This window comes from Phoxinus phoxinus, assembly GCF_949152265.1.
Source record: "Phoxinus phoxinus genome assembly, chromosome: 7".
In the NCBI taxonomy this organism is placed as follows: domain Eukaryota; kingdom Metazoa; phylum Chordata; class Actinopteri; order Cypriniformes; family Leuciscidae; genus Phoxinus; species Phoxinus phoxinus.
In genome coordinates, this window is record NC_136882.1 from 3,335,185 (window position 1) to 3,356,237 (window position 21,053).

Consider the following 21,053-nt stretch of genomic DNA (forward strand, 5'->3'; position numbering starts at 1 on the left):
AAACTGAAATCTACACCTCGAGCTTCATTAACCCATGTTTCTGACAGTGCTATGGCTGAAAATTTATATTTTAAAGACCTTAAGTATACCTGGATCTTAGTAAAGTTTGCATACAAACTCCTACAATTAAAATGTATTACTGAAAAATTACTGTCCAGGCTAACTGTATCATTAAACTTTTCTTCTGTATAGTAATCACACATGGAATTAATTGTGTTAAAACAGTGATTTTCTGGATCAATATTGCATTCAAAATCATACAACTTGTAGTCTATGTATTTAGCTCTTAACAGTGAATAGCCCCTTGTAGGCCCAGAGAAATCAGTCTCAGTCATCATTTTCTATAAGCAAACAGATAAACAAATAATAATACACTACAAATGTTGTTTTTACAACTGCTGTGTTTAACCAACAGTGCCGCCATATGGCGAACAAAATAAATGATTTAGTCCACAATAAATCCAACATCAAAATAAATAAATAATTCGCTGCGGTTGGAAGTCCCAATGGCAAAAATAAATAAAAAAGCAGCGGTAGCAAAGGCAGTGTAATATTAACAATTTATAAAGTTGGAGCCTGCGTCTCCAAAAAAGCGTAGAAAAATATTTCCTACCTTGTTCCCATAGGTGCACCGAACTCCCTTCAAAACTAATTAAACATCGGCCAAAGATAGAAGCTTTGCGAACGCCCTTCAAGAAAAGTAAAAAATAAAATATATATCCGGCCAAAAACGTGACTAATCCTTTGGTCTTCACCTGGCCCAAAGTTCCTATATTCCCAAGAAGCATGTTTGCCATCATCTTCATTTGTAGCAGTCCAGATCTTTCAGCTCCCTAATCATCAACACTTTCTCCGCTTCAGCCGAGGGGCCATTCAATCTTATCAACACCTTACAATCTCTAGTCCAGGTAGCTTTAATTTTGCGTTCCTTCCAAAGCTGCCGAGCAACGCGGGCAATCTCGGCATTTTTAGATGTTAGGTGCTCATTGATGTACACCGCCGTGCCTTTGAGCTTTTTCCCCTGTACCAAAAGTTCCGTTTTGTGTTTACGACTCACAAAACGCATCATGATTCGGGGCTTGGTTGCGCGGTCCTTTCTTGGTAGAATGTGACAAGCTGTGATGTTACTCTTGTCCAGATGGATGTTCCTACTTTGAAGAAAGGAGATTACCTGCGTTTCGAGGGATTCTTGATCTTTCGAATTTAGGCTTTTCTCGTCATCTCTCTTAGTCACCGCGGCAGCGTACGTCCTCGGTTTAACATCGAGGCCGCTTATTATTACATCTTCTTTACGGGTAAACAGTTCCATATCTTGGATTCTACGTTCCATTTCATCCATCTTCAACACTTTATTTTCAAGTGCAACAATCCTCAGATCCTTTGCGGCCACGCTTTCTCTGAGTTCTCTGATTTCTGCCAAAAGGTTCGCTATCTCAGTTTGCTTTGCTACAACGTCTCTTATATCTTGCGTCAATTTCTTCAGTGTTTCATTCATTTCTTGTATCGTTTCTTCCATCATTACCTTCTTTGGAGGCATTATGGCTTTTGGGAACACGAATATATTGACAGAAACAACAAAAAATGTGGAAGAGCCGCGAGGCACAGTCCACCATCACTCACATGATCACACGATCTTAAGGTCGTTGCTTCAAGTTATAGTAACGAATTGAATTCCCTCCCTTTGCATTTGGGGCGAATTCCAAACTGCGTTTGTGCACGCTTGAAGGGCACTATCGAGAAGGGGAGGCCATTTGTAGGTGCGAAAGTGAACAACTGAATCCTTCACGAAGGGCCCCTCCACAAGTCTGTTAGCGTAAAAAGTAATTAATTTGTTTCTGGTCATGTGATCAAGTCGCTGCCTAGCATTGTCGTGGTAACATTCCATGTAAAGCTAATGGGGAAATTATGTGGTATTCATCGCTTCCTTCGCCAAGTACATTCCAAATGACTTCATTATGACACACAAGTGCCCTACTCCCTCCAAAGCCTCCACTTCAAGGGCTCTGAACTTGTGTGAGAAGTAGGGCAGTATTTGTGTATGATGCCCAGTTTTTCTCTGCAGTCATTTACAAAATCGGCAAGTGTTCAATGCCTTGAAGTCCAACATGGCTTGCTTAGTTGGGGAAAACTAAATATTCAATATATAGTATATATTGATATATTGAATATAATATATTAATATTCAATGACACTATTTTCTTTTAGAGCTGCCGAAATTAACTGTTTGCATCATTGATAATTTTCCTCTTATCTCTGTAAAGCTGCTTTGAAACTATCTGTACTGTTAAAAGCGCTATATAAATAAAGATGACTTGAAGCCGTGTAGTGTATTCTAGTATTTAGTAAAATAATTTTTCTCACATATTTTCCAAACCGGTGTGTGTATTAAAAATGTCTGACTGAATAACTCCATAGGCATCTTGTAGTAGAAGTCAAACCTTTTTCTAGAGTTAATTCCACATTAACTGGACCAGTTTGAAAAGTTTTTTTTCCCCCGTCATGATACCATTTTTGTCAAATGTTGTAGATATTTCAATTATGCTGAAATATAATTGGTCTTTAAATCAGGTTTTGGCCTTTCCCCACTCAAGTAAATAGGAGATACACATGCATTATATTGCCTTATAAAGCATTGCTGTGTGGTGGCGTTACCAAGATGTTCCTCAAAGGAATCGACTTGAATCGAAATTCTTGCACCAGGGTATTTGGTGTTACAATAAATGTATGGAATATTATTATTCAAGTGTTTAAGTTGAATTCATTTAACATTTTGAAATAATATTTTTTTTTCATAATTTGAACAAATATTTTCAAAGAGAAACTATTAAAATACCACATCGCATGCCGTTTTCTTTTCCTGTTTGGTTAAAATATGCTCTTGCCGATACATAACTTATTTCTGGTATTTTGGCAATAAAAAAGCATGGTAGCAGAAAAAAAAAAGTTTTCCTTTACTTATACTGCAATACTTTTCTCCCCACAGCAATATCACTGAGGTACAATGGGCTGTCAGTCGTCTATCTGTTTTTCCTTCTGTCCGTACCGCTGTTGCCCAGTCCAGACTTGGCTACTATGAAGGGTAAGTAAGAATCAGTAATGCTTTGTCTATAGTAGGTAATGTTTAAGGTAATGTACTGTAATATTTTGTGACAGCTTTTCCTGTAGATACGACAAAAGAGTATCTGTAGTAGTGTGTGTGTTTGCAGTATGTATATATATATATAGTGGTGGCACACAGTGTATTTTTTTTTATTTTTGGTTGGTATTCTTCTCAATTCAGCAAACATTGTTAAAGGTCTAGCCATCTCATCAATGATGCATTGCAATAAATCCAGAGAGTTGTGCTGTCAGCAGAGTCAAGCTGCAGAGATTACCTGCAAGTGGACATTTGGTTGAGTGCTTTATAGATCCATATAATCCTGTCAGACATTTTCTCACATATTTCCCTATATTTCCTCTGTCCTTGCTTTAAACTAATTTACACACACACACACACACACACACACACACACACACACACAGCAGTGTTTACTGTAAAATGTAAGTTAAGGATGGTGTAATTGTATAAGGTCTCAGCTGAAAAAAAAAGATGACAAAGCTTTTAGAAAAAAATTAGGCAATCAGTAACACATTTGCTGCATCAGCTAAGTGTTTTCACAAATATAATTGACTTATTGCTAAATAATCAAAATCTAACACTTTATGCAACCAAGATGATACAGCATTCTCATTTCCCATACTTTTACAAGGACTAATGATGTTAAATATCCTGTGGGGAAAGCACAGGGTCAGCAAAGGATCAAACCGTGATGATTGACAGACAGAATTAGCAGTGTTAAAAAATAACAAATAAATCCACAGTCGAGAGAGTGCAGAGCGGGTCCAACATGTAGTAAAGTACATTCAATTGTGGTTTTTAATGTTATTTCTTTACATCTAGCAAAAGCTGTTTTGTTCATTAAACAACATAGTGGGATTGCCCCTTTAAGGATAATTGCGTGGCCCCTTTAAAAATAGTGCCCAGATTAGGTTGGGTAATCAGGTGGATATATATAAACACAGGTGAGATCTGGGTCCTTCATGACCGTATGCTGATGTGGCCTGCTGGTGTAGGTCTTGTATCTCCTCCACTCCTCAGGAAAGGTATGTTTTGTTAACTTGAAGGATCAAAGATGGGAGGGAATTATAAAATTAGAATATGGGTGTTTGTAGGGATTTAATTTAGTTCACTTTGATTAATTTGCTTGTTCGGTATAATTGTAGATTAGTCGGGTGTGTCCAGGCATGGCTAGTGAGCATGTGAGTGTCATACACCGGAAAGGTAATTTTATTTTTCCCTTACCCTATTTGTGTGATTGAAATGTGAGTGGGGAGAGAGAAAAGCCCAAACAAAAATGTCTATTTGTCTTGCAGAAGTTTCCAGCTGCTGCTTTGCTGCTGCTTAAGTAGCGTGTCCAGTTTGGGACGCGTGATTTGTATGTGTGCAGGTGATTGCACGGAATGTCTTCCGTTGCTTGTGCCTGTGCGGCGCTCACGCTGTTGCATTGAACACAGGATCGAGCATCGGCAGTTGCTATTGCCTCATACCACGCTCACGCGGTTGCATTGAACACATGATTGAGCATCGGCAGTTCATTATTGCCTTTACCACGTCCACGTGGTTTTATTGAACGTCTTCAGCCATTATTCCCATTAAAACTCTCGCGATCGCATTGAAGATCCTCGTCTGCACAACGCTCACGTTGAAACACGCTGTAACTCCGTGGCCTTGTTTCTGGCGCCACCTGGTTTCCGCTGGTGAAAGTACAGTGAGTTGTATTAATGTATTTTTTTTTTTTTTTTTTTTTTTTTTTTTTAGGCCTAATATTTGTTTTATTGCAAAAGGTGCTTGAAAAGTAAAAGCATGTGATTGGCCAGATCAAAGAAGAGAAAAACTAAAATAAAAAAATCAAACAAAACAGCTTACATACGCACAGTAGCCTATATTCCTGGTTATTGGGTAAATGGCCAACTGGGTTAGTACACATTAAATGACACAAGACCTGCATACAGATGGACTTTAAAACCCAGATAACATTAATTGAGTTTTCCAGAAAAGACAACTGATTAATGCTAACAGTGGTTATAATGTTATACAGCACGCCTGCACATCACACGTATAACAATGTATGACGTTTTTCCTTCCTAAATATTATATTAAATCCCATATGAATACCAAATAATCGAATAGTCATTTTCAGTAGTTCACAAAGGGCATAAATTCAACTGAAAACAACAGTGTTTTGCTCTGTTAGCGTGTGCTAACCTAACTAGCTGTCTGTTGAATTCAGAAAACCAACAATCCTGGGAATATATTAAGCAGTTAACAATTGATAAACACGACTTAAACAGCTAACTTACCTTTTTAAGGAGGTATCAAAGCAGAGCCATTAGCGTATAGTATCGAATTCAGTGCTTTTGTCTAGTACGCACTTGCTCTTTTTTTTTTTTTTTTTTTTTTTTTTTTTTATTGAATAAACATAACAGCGAGAACAGTTTCACCTACAAGAATAACACAAAGATAGAGTTATAAAGTAATACAAAAATAAAGTAATGCAAAAATAAAGTAATAATTGTATTAATGTATTGTCTGTGTAAATGTGTGCAATGTTTCCTTGAAATTGTTGTTTCTTTTGGTGTGCTTCATTTCTTTATTGTATTATTGTTATAATTTTTGTTATTAGGTTTTGGTTATTACCCCACATATTTAATTTGTTTATTTTGGTTGTATGTATCAGTTTTCTTTTGTTCTACATTGATACTGCTTGAATGCAGATCTGTTAAATTTGTTTTTTTGGTTGGTTGCATTGTTTCTTTGTCTTGCTCTACATTAATGCTGCTCTAATACAGAGCTGATTGACTTGGTTTATTGGATTTGTGCTGAGTGGGGTTAACTACTTTGATTTTTTTTGGTTTGGTTGGTTTGAAGTGCTTGTGATTTATTTTGGTTGATTTGAGCAACAAAATGTTTAGCAAGGAAGGAAACAACCGTATCCAATGTGTTTTCTGGTTTTGAGTGCTTGACTAGTGTATGCCCCTGTGAAAATAAAAGTGTCTTTTATTATTAATGTTGAGCTCAGCTGTTTTAGTGATTAATTGATAAATAAAATTGTAGACTGTGGTATTGTCTCTGCTTGTCCTTTTCATTTATTTGAAAGCCTGTTATGGAGGGGGCTTGAAAATTTCTAGTCTTATTAGTGAAGTGATACCGCTCGAACGGTCACATATAGATAAGACATTTATTATTGATTTTAATACAGTATTACATTTATTACACTGCCCCGAGATGCTGGGATATGTATTATTAAATATAGTTTTAGAATAGATTTTATTAAAATACATATTTATTACTTTTATTTTGCAGAACAATAGTAAAATTACATTACATATATTGTTATGTCTGTCTTAATTTATTAATTTCACTAAGTGCAAATAGCAATAGATGCTACTTATGATAGGTTTAAGATGGGTTTCTTTTGTAATTGTGTCTGGCTTCCCTTGGCGGAGTTATTTTCCCGCTCTGAGTTTCTTTCTAGATCTGGCATATTCTGTTCATGAACTGTTGTGATACAGTAAGTGTTCCTGTCAACTATAGAAGTGTATGTAGAGAAGCAGGATATACAGAGCAGTAAAAGTCAGAATCAACCTCGCTTTTATGGGGAACACAAGGCATTCTGTTCCTTTTTAGAGAAAGATCACTAAATGTGTTATACAGTAGTTGGATTTTGTCATTTGTGAGGATGACGTAGTGGCATATACTGTATAAAGGACAATATAGTTTGCACTATTGCTTCCATGAACTGTTTCATTTCCTCACCTGGCATGAAATGATTTTCAGCTGTGCGAGAAAAACCCAACTCATCATTCTGGGACTGAAAAACATTGTTTTTTCTTTAGTTTTTTAAACAAGCATAGCTTATGTTGGGCGGCAGTGGCTCAGTGGTTCATGTAGGTTTTCTACAAACCGGAAGGTTGGTGGTTCAATCCCCGGTTCCGCTTGACCAAGTGTTGAGGTGTCCATGAGCAAGATGACACTGCCGTCGGTGTGTGAAGGCGACATGTAAGCAACATGTAAAGCGCTTTGGTGGCCATTGGGTCTGTGAAAGCGCTATATAAATGCAGTCCATTTATCATTTATGTCCGAGCTATACGGACAAGTCTGCTCAGGTTAGAATTAATTCATTGGTCTGCTATTTCTTTGCACAGTAGCTAGGTGTCACTAGTGAGCAATAGTGATGGGTCGTTCGCGAATGAGCCGGCTCTTGTAGGTGAACGTCGGGAGCTGGCTCGCATATCTGAAGAGCCGACTCTATTTAGAAAAATATAGCCATTAGAAATTAAATCATTATGTAATAAAGAAATAATGAATGATTTTAATTTTATTTAAAATAATTGACAATTTCAAAGAACAACAAAAAAATAATTAGGCTATATAGGCCTAAAGGCACATTCGTTTCAACTATAGTGATGGGCAATCCGGCTCTTTTTCATGAGCCGGCTCATTTCGTAGTGCGTCGAGCAGTGATGATATAGTATTGTAGTATAGTATAGTCAGAGAATGAGATAGTATTCATAGAGCGTCTGCTCTCTCCGCCATCACGTTGGTTTTTTAAAGAGCCGTTTGTGAGTCAAAAGAGCCGGCTTATTTCAGTGAGCTGAGTCAAATGAGCCGGCTCACGAAAAAAAGAGCCGGATTGCCCATCACTAGTGAGCACTAATGAATGACGCTTCAAGTAATGAACCTTTTGGTGAAGCAATGGGCTGCGAGGTCTCAGTGGTTCAGGAAGCCTCATTTTGCCATCACTAGAAATTAGGGCTCTCCTGAGCCAGGACAATAAACGTTGCCCGTTTGTCCACATTGAGCGGTCCAATCATCTGTCACAGACGTGTTCAGGTAGGAAGATGAAGACGGATGGGCAGATCAAGACCAAAACACTCAAAGTTTAATAGTTCCTTAAGCAGGCAGACAGGTGATTACAAACACAACTTAACATAACGGCGATCAGACAGAGAATGAATGTGAGGGACCAACTTATATAGCAAACACAAATGAGGATGATTAATAAAACACAGCTGAACCAGATGAACTCATAATGACGGTGACCATGGTAACAAAGGAGTGGCAGGAATACTGAACAAAATACATTACTTGTATTTGGTTCTTCATTTTAGGCCCTGATTATAACTATCAAGCACAGGCCGGATAAAGTTGCTTTCTGAAGGTGAAATCTGAGGAGTGATGATCATTTTGAGGCTCTGGTGATGCTAGTGCCATCAGCCAATGCATGTTTGGGTGCACCCATAGTGTCTGTAACGGACACAGCATCGAGGGAACCTATCAGCTAAAAGTTTTTAAGATCATATGTGAAAATGTTAATGCAATGAATTGACTGTTGCAAAATTGTTTCTGTTTGTATATTCAGGGAAAACCGGCAGTTTTCTTCGTGCTCTTTGCTCCACTGGAGTAATATTGTTGGCATTGCAGTGTGGGATGCAAATCACTTTCACATATATTCCCAAGGACGGTAAGATCTTTACTTATTTGTGTAAGGATTCTTATTATTGCTTAAAAGTAGCTCACAGTTAAAAATATAAAAGTAATTGTGAAAGTTTAAGATGGGAGATAAAGTCAAACTGTGAACAGACAAAAGTTGACCAGCCAAGTGTTATTTTAGTATTATTTATATAGTATTTAAAAAATAATAATTATATATAATTATATACTTTATATTTAGTGGCTTTAAGTACTATGTACTTACATTGAAATTACTAATTTGATACAATGGACTTATTGTGCACATACATGTTTTTACATTGTACTTATATTTTAAAAATACCAGCATAATTACAGCTGTAATTAATTTATGTATTTACATTTGTAATTACACTGTTGACCCTTCCCTTACACCTTAACCCACCCTTATACCTACCCATACCACCACACCTGTCCCTAACCTGACCCGTATCACACCGCAATAGCAGCAAAAGTGTTTTACAATAAAACATGAACACAATAAGTACATTGTACTTATTTTTCGATGTAAGTATATTGTACTTAAAGCCACTTAATATAAAGTGGGACCAAAATTTTAATTAGCTTTTATTTAAATTTTTTGTTTAACTTTTCATTTAAATTTTAGTCATTTTGTTGTTATATGCTGTCCTTTGTTTATTTTACAAAATATTTATTTTTATTTCAGCATAATTTAAAAGACAATAATTTTTTTATAATAATAAGCTTTAGTTTTAGTTAAGAACAACACTAGACCAGCAAACACCACAATGCAAAAACAGTGAGTTCCTGAAGGTTTCTTTGCACAACATTAGAAAGATCAAGCCCTTCCTGAAGTGTTAGGATGCTGGACTATAGCAGTGCTCTTCTGTCTGGACATGATCTTGATGATCTTGACCACAGCAGCACGAGCCGAGACAAACCTCTCTTTACTTCTCTCACGGGCTTCCAGTAGCTGCTCGCATCAAGGTCAGGACATTGAGAACAGCCACGGGTTCTGCACCTTACTTTCACTCTCTATTACAACTTTCACTTTTACTATCACAGAAAGGCATTAAATTACTTTATTGTGTGAATTGTGCACACTAAATTATTTATATGATTGGCTGATTATAGTCCACTCAGACAATGTGCTAAATAAGCCACATTGTTTTGTCTCAAGATGCACACCAGTAATGAGTTTTTTTCCTAAGGCACGCTTATAAAGCACTTAAATGCTCTAACTGAACAAAACCCTGTCTTAATCCAAGCCCTGTCTGTGAAACCAGGTCTTAATGGAGAACACTAAGTATGTAAGTAAGTAAGTAGCCTTTAGTAATGAGCAAAACTCGCATCTGATGGGCATCTGAGTGACAGATAAACTCTTATTTCAGTGTCGCTGGTAATTTTGTGGATATTACAGCAAACATGCTTCATATATCGTTCAGTTATAGAGGGGCACTTTATCATTCAAATGAACCATTTTAACAGCCCAGGCTCATTAGAAAATCAATCCTGTGGCAACATGGCAACGTTGCAAAACGTAAAATACATTGCGTCGTGCAAATGTCTGGTAAGTGGCGCTAAAAGCTTAATACTCCATTTTTTAAGTAACGTACACCTACACTAAACCCTAAACCTACCCGATAGTGTTAACAAAAGCAAATGCGACGTAAAAACGCAATCGTAACCCTACCACTTTAGCTTGTTTTCAAACTCTTGTCTTTGAGCTCTTTAATCGTGACTCGTCTTTCACAGTATTCATACCCGATCTCTCCGCATCACAACGCTGTACCTGCTGAACTTAACTGATCCAAAACATAGTCGTTTTCAAATCATAGTAAAAAGTGTTTTGACTTGAACTAATCTGACAAGTTCACTGTCCTGTAAACACATGCACAGCTGAAGCTGGATTATTTTACCTTGTGCAATCTGAAAATTGTGAATTACTGCTTCAATTACAAATTACAAATTATATATTAAGAGGAAATAAATTATATCATGTAATTACGCCTGCTATGTTACATGTTTCTTAATGATAATTTTTGATGTCCATGTCTTAAGCTCAAAACTTGAGTGTGACACTTACTGTACCTATCACTTATTGAATTTGGTGTTCCAAATTTCTTCTTCAGCTTGAAAAATTTAAGCTGTATTTTTTAAAAACTGTATTTTTTCCCAGTTTAAAACTTTTAGAACAAAACATTTGTTGTTTGACAATTTATTTTATTTATTAAAAATTGTTATATCAAATGTCCAGGATTCAAGTTAATCTGTTGTTCCCCTGGCATAATTGCAACAAACAAACTGCTAGGCCGTGGTCAGAGGTCAAGTATTCTGTAACGGACACACTTGGTCGGTTACATAACTCAAGTGCAGTTTATTTCCATCCAAACATGATCAAAATACAAAACAAAGACTTGACTAAGCATAACTTGACTTGACATAAACATGACAAGACCGGAAACATGACTGTGACAGACTGCAAATTAAGACATGAAACAAAACCAAAGCAAGACGTTACAACTTTGAAGTAGAAAATGGCTTCCACATTCATCAGCTTTTGGAAAAGTTTAAAAGTTTTCTTTTTACCCTAAATTATCCATGCATAATAATGTGTGCTTTTTATTCTTCAGAGACTGGACCATGGGACAACATTTACTTTCACCTCGGCATTGTCAGGTATGAAACATGAATTCTTTCAATATTGAACCTCAAATTAATTTAATCAAGCCTGGTTTTCAACATGCTAAATAACTTGAATGTGTGTGTTCCTCCTGATACCAGTTAGCATTTTTCCAAACGTAATGTTTTTATATTAAAACTTTTTTGCACATAATGTATACAGACATGGACACATTTGTTGGTATCCTTCCATGAAAAAAAAAACTCAATTTTTGTCTAAAATAATTTGAAACTGACTAAAGTAATTGGAAGCCATATTTTTTTTATTCCGTATTTATTAAAAAGAAGAAAAATTATGACTTGATTTAGATTTTTGATTCAACAGAATATTTTAAATGATAAAGCAAATGAAAATGGCACGGACAAAAATTATAGGCCCTTAAGCGAATATTTGGTTTAAAGGCAATCACTCCAACCAAGCGATTTCTGTAGCTCCCAATGAGACTTCTGCACTGGTTAACTGGTTCTTCATGAGCAAACTGCTCCAGCTGTCTCAGGTTTCATGGGTGACTTCTCTAGACCGCATGTTTTAACTATTTTCCATAGATGTTTGATGGGATTCAGGGCTCAAAGAAGGCCGCTTCAGAACAGTGTTTTGTCCTCAGCCAGTCTTCAGTGCTTTTACACTCTCAGAGAAAAAGGTGTACCTAAAGAGTGCAAATTAGTACCCTAAAGATTAAAAAAATGCGCATATTACCTACCTAAATTATACATACTGTATTAGAACCTTTTACAGGGAATTGTTCCAGTGACAGCTTTTGTACCATTTTTTTCTGAGAGTAGAGGTGTATGTATCCTGATGGAGGACCCATGATCGGTGACAGCTTTTTGTCTATCATTCGCACTGTCCTTCTGTTCAATCTGCGGCCATGACCAGAGAGGTTTTCTACAGTCCCATAGACCTTAAAATTCTTAATAACATTACTTAATACTAAACTGTAGTCACAGGAACATCAAGCTGCAGTTAGAAACTGTGGAGTCAGTCAGACGAGCACTTCCACTGCGCATGCGCATTAGCTTGATCAGCCTATACAAATGGCGTTTTCTGTCATGATTTGAGCATTTCGAAAAAACACATTTTATGAGACAAGTTGTTGTCAGATTTCATTGGTGATTTCAAATATGAAATTTAATAGTAATCTTGGCGAACAGTTTTGGAGAATTTGATGTTTCCCCATTCAAAGAGATAGCAGCTGCACTTGCATGCCCGAGAGGCGTTTAAAGATGGCCGCCGAGTGAAATGATTTGTCTTAAAGGGACTTTGTAATAAAGTAGCATTTGGAAAGTTGGCATGACAACCGCAGGAGACAGCTATATGTGAGCCTAGAGTTACAAAATATTCCCTGAGGTATTCCATTTGTTCTATTTTACTTTATAAATAATAATTATGTTTTGTGGGGAAGGTTTCTCTTTCTATGTTGTATTTTCTGCTTAAACTGTCTCAATGATTCCAGTTTATTTGCTTTTTGTAAGTGAAACTTTTATTTTAACTCTTTCCAGGTTTAGCGACGTGGACACACTTAACATAATACGTCTGCTAATGCCAGATTTTGCTGTCTTCCTGTCTACACTGTTCATCATTCGCCGGTGTAAGCCCAAGAAGCCACATCACAGTGAAAACCGCCGGCAGCTCTACGAGACTGAGGTAATGAGCAGCTAGTCGTGTTATTGTAGAGCGGTTCTGCTGCACGTCCAGCTTTCTGTCCGTCAAATCAAACACACCTGGGCCAGTTGATCAAGGACTCTGGGTTTACTTGAAAATTAAAGCATGGCTGGAACCAATCTTTCCTGGAAGGTTAATTGAGGTGACCCTCTCTTGATACTGGCTACTTTGTGTTGCAAAATACGGGTGAAACTCGAAAACTTCGAATATGGTGCAAAAAGTTAATTTAATTCAGTAATTCAACTTAAAAGGTGAAACTAATATATTATATAGACTCATTACATGCAAAGTGAGATATTTCAAGCCTTTATTTGTTATAATTTTGATGATTACGGCTTACAGTTTATGGAAACCCCAAATTCAAAATTAGAATATTGTGAAAAGGTTTTCATAATCTTTAAGCCATAATCATCAAAATTATAACAAATAAAGGCTTGAAATATCTCACTTTGCATGTAATGAGTCTATATAATACATTAGTTTCACCTGTAAATGATTATAAGGAATACGGTAACACTTTACAATAACAGGGCATGAATAACCATGCACTAATATTAGTACATGATTATTCATGCCCAGTTATTATAAAGTGTTACCAGGAATACAAAATTTTTGCTGTATTTATTTGATATAACTTTTGAGTGTTCTCTGCTTTTGTCCTGTGTCGCTGTTTGACAGGGTTCAGAAGAAGAGATTTCCGACTCCGAATATGAAGGGGCGAGTGGGACATCTGCGGGTTCCTCCTGTGACACCTCTGCCGAGAGCTGCACCGCTCCTGACTCCTCTCCCGACCTTCTGCAGAAACTCATCATGTTTATGACTGGTCTCAGACTCCTCATGTCCTCTGTAATGAACACTGCTGGAAAAATTTTGGTCACTGTTCTGTTAGGACTGGCAGGTAATGCATATAGAGAGATGAACGTGTGTGCATGCATTCTGGAAAATTGTGTATAGATGCAGTCAATGATTTTACATATTTTGACAGGTATAACGTTTCCCTGTCTGACGTCAGCACTGTATTTCATGGTGTTTCTTGGCCTTGTGTGGTGCTGGGTGTTGGACTACACCATGTCTCTGCTGCACTACAGTTCTTTGTGTGTAATGATGACCATCTTCAGTGGAGGACACATCCTTATCCTCTACCTCTACCAGCTGCCCCTCTTCCAGCAGCTCATTCCTCCTCAGGATGACTTTGCCAGGTGCATTTCGATCTCTACTAAGTAAACCAATATCATTCTGTAAAATCCCATGCTATTTACATCAATCATGCTCTACGCTTAGCTATGAAGAAGCATAATCAAGTCACATTACACACATAACATACAGTTGTCTTATTTAATCCCTTCTTTCTTTCTATTATACCAAACTACTAATAGCTTACTCTCAACTCTTTCAGAAAAGCGAATAATCTTTATTTGTCTTTTTAAATTGTCCAGGGATTCAAAACTGGTGTAGTGATCATCACACAAGGCAACAATTAGTGCCTGTGTATTAAGTTTTGGTCATGAGTCACCTATGTATGTGTAATATTATTATTCTTATCAAAATAACTAGAAGCATCTGAAACAAAACTGCATATTCAAGGTAGAAATGTCTGCGCCCACTGTTATGATAAAAATAAGGTGGATCAGAACAATCTGAGGAGATATTTTCTGAGTCGACTTCAATTCCCAACTCCCACCAGATGGAATCGACTCTATTTCCTCCATCTAATTTAAGTCCAAACAGGATCAGCAATAAGAAAACAAGATTGCCATTTGCCATCATTATTACACACTAAATGAAGGTGTAACGAGGAAGACTCAGGAGGCACAGCGGGATCCATGAGCACAGCATGTATTAGGCAAATACGAAGACAGGGTTGGAAGACGAATGAGGGTTCAAACCAGTGAAGACAGTCCAACCAGGCAAACAATCTAAACGAACGGCAAAGGGGTAAACACAAGTGAAGCAAGGTCATACATAGAAATATCAGCAGTGGAAATAAAGCTTAGTAATGCACTAACAAGATACGAGACTCTGCAAAGTTAAATGGGAGATCCATGTGGTGGCTGATGAGGGATTGGACAGAATTGAGAACTCAGCAGGTGGTTCCCTCATGTGGTGAGTTGGTGTTATGACCGTCAATGACCGGGGTGAGCGTGGATGTAACATAAGGCTATTCTTTTTCCCCATATGAAGCCTAGAACTCCCTTTATTAAAACAACACACTTTTAGCATGCCAGTTTAGTCCAGATGACATTACCCTAAAATGATGAGTAGGTCACCATTGTTTCTAGTTGTTGCCAATACAGAATTTTAAAGAGGAAAAAGTCATGAAAAAAAACTTGGTCAACGATTGTTTCAGAGGGTAATGTGTTCTTTCATGCCCTTACGGAAATTCACCATGGTTTTACTGCAACAGAAAAAAATACTTATTATAGTTAAACTATGTTAACCACAAATTAACCATGGTACACTTTTGCTACACTAACCATAGTTTAACCATGTGGCAAAACTGTTTATACAAATGGTAATCAATCTGCCAAAAAACAACAACATCAAAAATCAGAGGTTCAAGAGATGATTAGTAGAGGGGAGGAACTGAAATTAGTCTGGCTACTGGACAACCTCATCGCCCAGCCCTCGCGCTAATGTAAATGTCATCAGAGAAGAAATGTTGTTATTTTTGGTTAAAATATTATGGGGGCACATGAATTAATATAATAATAATTATAATAATTGTGAACAGATAAATAATTTATAAATACAACAACATTCCATAAAACTTTTGATTTCATGGGGACTTTAAAATTACATAAATATTATTTTTAATGTATACATTACCACATCTAAACCCAATTAAACACCTATGGGGGATTTTGGAATGACATGTTTGACAGCGTTCTCCACCACTATCATCAAAACAATGGTGGGAAAAAAAATTTTGTGCAAACACCTTGCTAAAACACTGTTCAAAATCTGTTTGCATCTAATATCTATGTCTGTTTAACAGGTTGTTTGGTTTGACAGCGCTCATCCAGACCAACATGTCAGAACCGTATGTCCTGGCTCTGCATGAAGATGGCAGCTGGCCTGCAATAATGAACCCACTAATGCTCCTACTGCTGTATTTTTCAGTCATGAGTCTACTCCAAAAGTGGAATCAATCTGTTGAGGAGGTACTGTAATGCACTTCACACACGCACAGACATGAGGCTACAAAAAAACATGTTTCTATGTGGCAGGGTGTTAAAATCTGCTTTTGGAGGGCTACCATCATCTTCTGCAGAGTTTAACATCAGATAATGCATACGCCATATATTACATCTCCTCCTAACTCGTTATGTAGTACAGCTAAACAGCTCCTGCTAAGCACTCACATAGATGACACAGCAGTCAGGAGAGTTCCCTTTCGAAGTAGAACTCGAACTGCGTCATGCTGTTGATGCTTTGAAGGGTGACCGGTGTCTGAAGTATGTGTACTAAACACCAATCTTAATTGGTTGCCACCGCTAGGTGATGTCATAGGCGTGCCAGCTGGCTATATAAGGGGCGCCTAGAGAACACGTAATTAGCTTCATTGTCTTCAGAGAAGCCGTTTGGTAGTTGTACATGTGCTAAAAAAAAATGAGTGCGAAAGTGGGTGCGTCCATGTGAGAGAAATATCACGCCCAATGACTCTCATGATTTGTGTGTGGTGTGTCTTGGTTCTTGAGGGGGCTGGCTGTGCGCACTGATGCATTCACATTGAAAAATCTCTGCTCCCAGAGTGTGCTCTGCTTTGTTCTCGGGGGACTGGATCCAGGCGTCTGCGCCCCGCAGTGCTGGACCCGCCGCTGCTGAGGCAGAGCGTTGTCTGCACACATGTGGTTTGCAGCTGGATCTGGCTGAAGAGCTTAGGTCGGGTCTGTCCCTTTCCCAATCCTCTGTTGCCAGTTCCATTGCTATCGCACCGAACTCTGAAGCCCGCTCGCCGGCTTCTTCCGGTGCGGGCGAGAGCATGTTGCTCAATCAATCTGCGACTGGAGTCGAGGTGGATGTTTTATCTGAAGCCGCCACCTCCTCCACATCAACCGTGAGTTACTTGATGGCATGACCTGCATCACCGCCAAATTAAGCCTAGACTGGTCGGTGGAGAGACAGGAGCGCACTACAAGCAGACTAGATGAGCGTTTCTTAGCGGATCATAAACGTGTTTTCCCCACAAGTATTCCATTTCTCCCAGACCTCCATGAGGAAGTGTTAAGGTCTTGAGGACTCCAACTTTGCCCTCGAAACCCTGCCAGTTTACATACAAGGTTGTGGGAAAAGCATACGCGGCAACTGGCCAGGAGAAAGAAGGATGGGCCATTCCGCTTCTCGCAAGTCGGTAGAGAATCTTGGGCATTCCCCCCATTTGGCGTCTCATTTCTCTCCTGTCGCCCCTCTAACTTGGGTTTTGGAGGTAATATGGCAACATAGGGTAACCTTAGCAAGTTTCAAGGTTGGTAGTTGGTGGACCAACATCCTGTATGTGGTAATGAAGAGTAGGAGGATTTGTAGATATGGAGGCACTCCACCCTCATCACTCTCTCACTATACGTTTTGGAAGTGTTTGCACTTTCTCCTGGAAGCTAGAAATTTATCTCCAAACTTAATTAAACACATCTAAACCAACTAATCAAAATCTTCAGGATAACTAGAAACTTCCAGGCAGGTGTGGTAGGGTAAGTTGAAGCTGAACTCTGCAGGAAAGTGGCCCTCCTACAGCATTGTTGAAGACCTTCGGAAGAGATGTTAAACCGAGGTCTTGACTCTCTGTGGTCATTAAAAATCTCAGGATGTCCTTCGAAAAAGAGTAGGGGTGTAACCCCGCCATCCTGGCCAAAATTTGCCCCTTGGCCTCTGTCCATCATGGCCTCCTAATCATCCCCAGATATATATACACTGATTGGCTTCATCACTGTCTCCTCTCCACCAGTAAGCTGGTGTGCGGTGGGCGTTCTGGCGCAATATGGCTGCCGTCGCATTATCCAGGTGGAGCTGCACTTTGGTGGTGGTTGAGGAGATTCCCCCTTCCATATGTGAAGCGCTTTGAGGTCCCAGAAAAAGCGTTATATAAATGTAACAAATTATTATTATTAAAAGGAATTTTGATGGTGGTTTGGGTGTAAACCTTAGGGATTAGTCTCAAGATGTGTGCAGAGCAGAAACTGCCTGTGGATCAATGAGAAGTCCTGCCTATTCAACGTTTGAGGTGGCTGTCAGTTGTCTTAGTATCCTAATCTGATGGTTATGGACAATTCAACCGAAATACAGGAATCCTGTTGCAGTCAGAGAGGGAGCCGTATCATAAAACTGGGCCCTAGAATGTGCTGTTTGCTACACTGGTGTGTTTTATTAGGGAGCCATCTAAAATGTTCAGTGCTGGGGGCACTTCAGGACCAGGGCTGGGAACCACTGCTCTAGCATATCCTAAATTCTGCTACCTAACTTGTTTTTAACTCCTGGCAATCCTGTAATCGAATCTCTGAATTATATTACTGCAGTCACTATTGCTATTTAATGCAATTCAGTAAACATGTTTTATTTTGCACTCAAAAAGTATTGCTGTAAACAATGGGGAAAAAATGCAATTGTGTACATGTTTGTCTATTTATCTGCATTTGTAACCCGAAAATATACCATGCTCAGGAAAATGTTGAAAACTATTCTGAAGACTCCAGCATCCTATCAAGCCTCTCCAAAATTCACCATTTCCCCCCTAAAAAAGAGGTAAGAAATTATTTATCAATAGAAATAAAATGAATATAGATATATGGATAATATAGAGGGATAATATATTAACATGCTCTCATGAAGGCTCTGTAAAGAGTATCCATTTTGATGATAACGACCTTATTATTTACATGTTAATAGTTAGATGTTAACATAATACAGTTAATAAAGCAGGGAAGGTTTGTAACTTTCTTAAGCCTTTTTGATTTCCTTGCCACATGGCAGTCAGTAGTAACATAACCCCTTCTGGAGTCTGTGCTATACTGCCTCACCACGCTTGTGAGGTTAGGCATATTTTATCTATAAAACAATCTGTCACGTAAAGTGAACTGTGGGCTAGTCAGTAGAAACCAAGAGCAGTTTATTACAGAAGAGAACAAATACAAAACAAACAAAACCAGACAATGTCTTGGCTTGACTAAACTGTGAGATTGCGACTCACCGACAGAAGGCTGACACAAACAAAGCATGGAAATTGACAGGAAAGGTCATACATAAGGTCTATACATATACAATCACTAATTGGCAAACAATTATACAGCTGGAAAAAAATCATGGGAATAATAAACAAAACTACAAAGGGATTCGCTCCCCTGAATTGCTGACGCTCTGAATAACGCAGACTAAAAGATGGGGAGGAGCCAAAGCATGCCGCCATTTGAAAAGTTTTAAAGGGTACTAAGGCGATCGTGAATTTGTGAACATATTATGGAGCTAATCAGAATTTTGGGGTAGAAATTTAGGGGGGGGATAAAGCCCACCTTAAAAGGGCCTATTGACGCACCTGACACACAACCACTTGCTGAACAGGTGGGGACTGTGTGGAGCGAGAAAAAAGACATTGTTCAATTAATCTTTAAAAAAGTTAATGTGTTAACAAAAAATGACCAAACTATTAAGCATAATTAGAGCAGTTACTTGCAGTGCTACATCGAATAGGAATTCAGTAGAGATGAAGATCAGTGTGGAGAATGTCTTGCTTTAAACTCAAAGGCAATCACAGCATTATTTAAACATCTGCTTTCTGTGCTGTTGTTGCCATGTTTTAGGCTATGGTGTTGGTGTGGAAGAGGACGTGGGAAGACCCCGAAGGTTCTGGGGTGAATTCCCTGATTCTGGAGGATGACTACCCAAATTGCTTGGCTTTGTCTCCATACACACAGAAGACCTCTTACTGTACATCAAAAAGTAATTAAATATAGAACGTCTACATAATTATTGTGTACATTGTCCCCAAGTCCAAATACACACAAAACAACAGCATAGAAGAGAGTTTGAGAACAAGGTCAGCTATGACTAAAGGCTACACGATAAAACAATGCATAGAGGAGCTGGTAAGAAGGTCGGTTGATGGCGAGTGCTGATAACTTTCTGAACTATTACTAAGCTGGATATATAGTTTTTTCATTGCAACAGATACATATACAGGTAATGGCTTGCAAATGTCAAAACATTTGAGATTTACTCTGTCACTCTGTTCACATATATTTCTTAAGATTATTTTGTTCATATTTAAGAATCTGTGTGTAATTGTGTGTTAAATGCATGCACAACATATACAGTGGAGAATGAAAGCTGTGACGGAGCCAATGAAATATTGAATGACGTGGACTCTCTACCTTCCACTGATCGGCCTGGACCCAGTGCTTGGATCCAACTTGGACAGTTCATCATGAAACAGAGCTATATAATTGCTCTCATCATCACGATGGTAACGTAGTGTTTGTGGGCTGAATAGCAAAGACCAGTATTTTATAGACCAATATTCAATAGATTGAATTCATTCAATGATAAAAACAATAATGTTTTAGTGAAAACCCTGGCTGGCTGCAATCACGTCAGCACTCCTTGAGTGCCCTATTGCTTTTATAAAATTGTTACCACACAATACAAATATATAATGTATAACTTTATAAGTAAAATCATTAAAAGCCATCCTTCCTCTAGAAAAATAGTCCCTGGCAATGACAGTAAAAGTAAGAGAATATTTGTTGGTGTAAAATGCTTAATCTTATGAGACTATGAACTGTTCTCATGCACTGCCATTCATTTAGCTTTAAGGGATTGAATACATTGTTCCATGCAATTTCTGTCCTTGTTACCTATGATAATTAGCTAAATTCTAAATATAACATTGAACAATGTTTTTTTTACACTCATTTAGGCCACATTTACACATAGCCGGGTATTTAGAGAAACAAATATCCCCCCCCCTCCGTTTTCAATAATAACATCGTGCACACAACCCGCATAAATACGCCGTCGAGCACCATCATAACTATGCCAAACCTATGGGCGCCAGTGTAGGGAGAAGGATAAAGCCATGCAAGCCAATCAGAATCCTCAGGATCGACAAGAGAGAACCTAAAACCCAGTTGACACGGCAACACATAACCGGCGTTTTCAGAAATCTCCACTTTAGCCGGAGTTTTTAGA

General features: G+C 38.2%; 1 protein-coding gene and 1 long non-coding RNA gene across 2 annotated transcripts in view; both read left to right on the forward strand.

Annotated features, from left to right (window-relative positions):
- Positions 1 to 2,988: 2,988 nt before the first annotated feature.
- LOC307002128 (piezo-type mechanosensitive ion channel component 2) overlaps positions 2,989 to 21,053 on the forward strand; it is a 93,296-nt gene continuing 75,231 nt past the window's right edge. The window contains exons 1-9 of the mRNA XM_079619421.1: positions 2,989 to 3,079; positions 8,463 to 8,564; positions 11,167 to 11,212; positions 12,716 to 12,860; positions 13,557 to 13,776; positions 13,864 to 14,077; positions 15,874 to 16,039; positions 19,667 to 19,793; positions 20,180 to 20,328. Coding sequence (XP_079475547.1) covers positions 3,073 to 3,079; positions 8,463 to 8,564; positions 11,167 to 11,212; positions 12,716 to 12,860; positions 13,557 to 13,776; positions 13,864 to 14,077; positions 15,874 to 16,039; positions 19,667 to 19,793; positions 20,180 to 20,328 — 1,176 coding nt within the window. The 5' untranslated portion in view covers positions 2,989 to 3,072. The remainder of the gene's footprint in view (positions 3,080 to 8,462; positions 8,565 to 11,166; positions 11,213 to 12,715; positions 12,861 to 13,556; positions 13,777 to 13,863; positions 14,078 to 15,873; positions 16,040 to 19,666; positions 19,794 to 20,179; positions 20,329 to 21,053) is intronic.
- LOC307001899 lies at positions 4,049 to 4,520 on the forward strand. Its single transcript, XR_013798358.1, has 3 exons — positions 4,049 to 4,143; positions 4,264 to 4,321; positions 4,414 to 4,520. It is a non-coding gene; the product is annotated as an uncharacterized lncRNA (long non-coding RNA).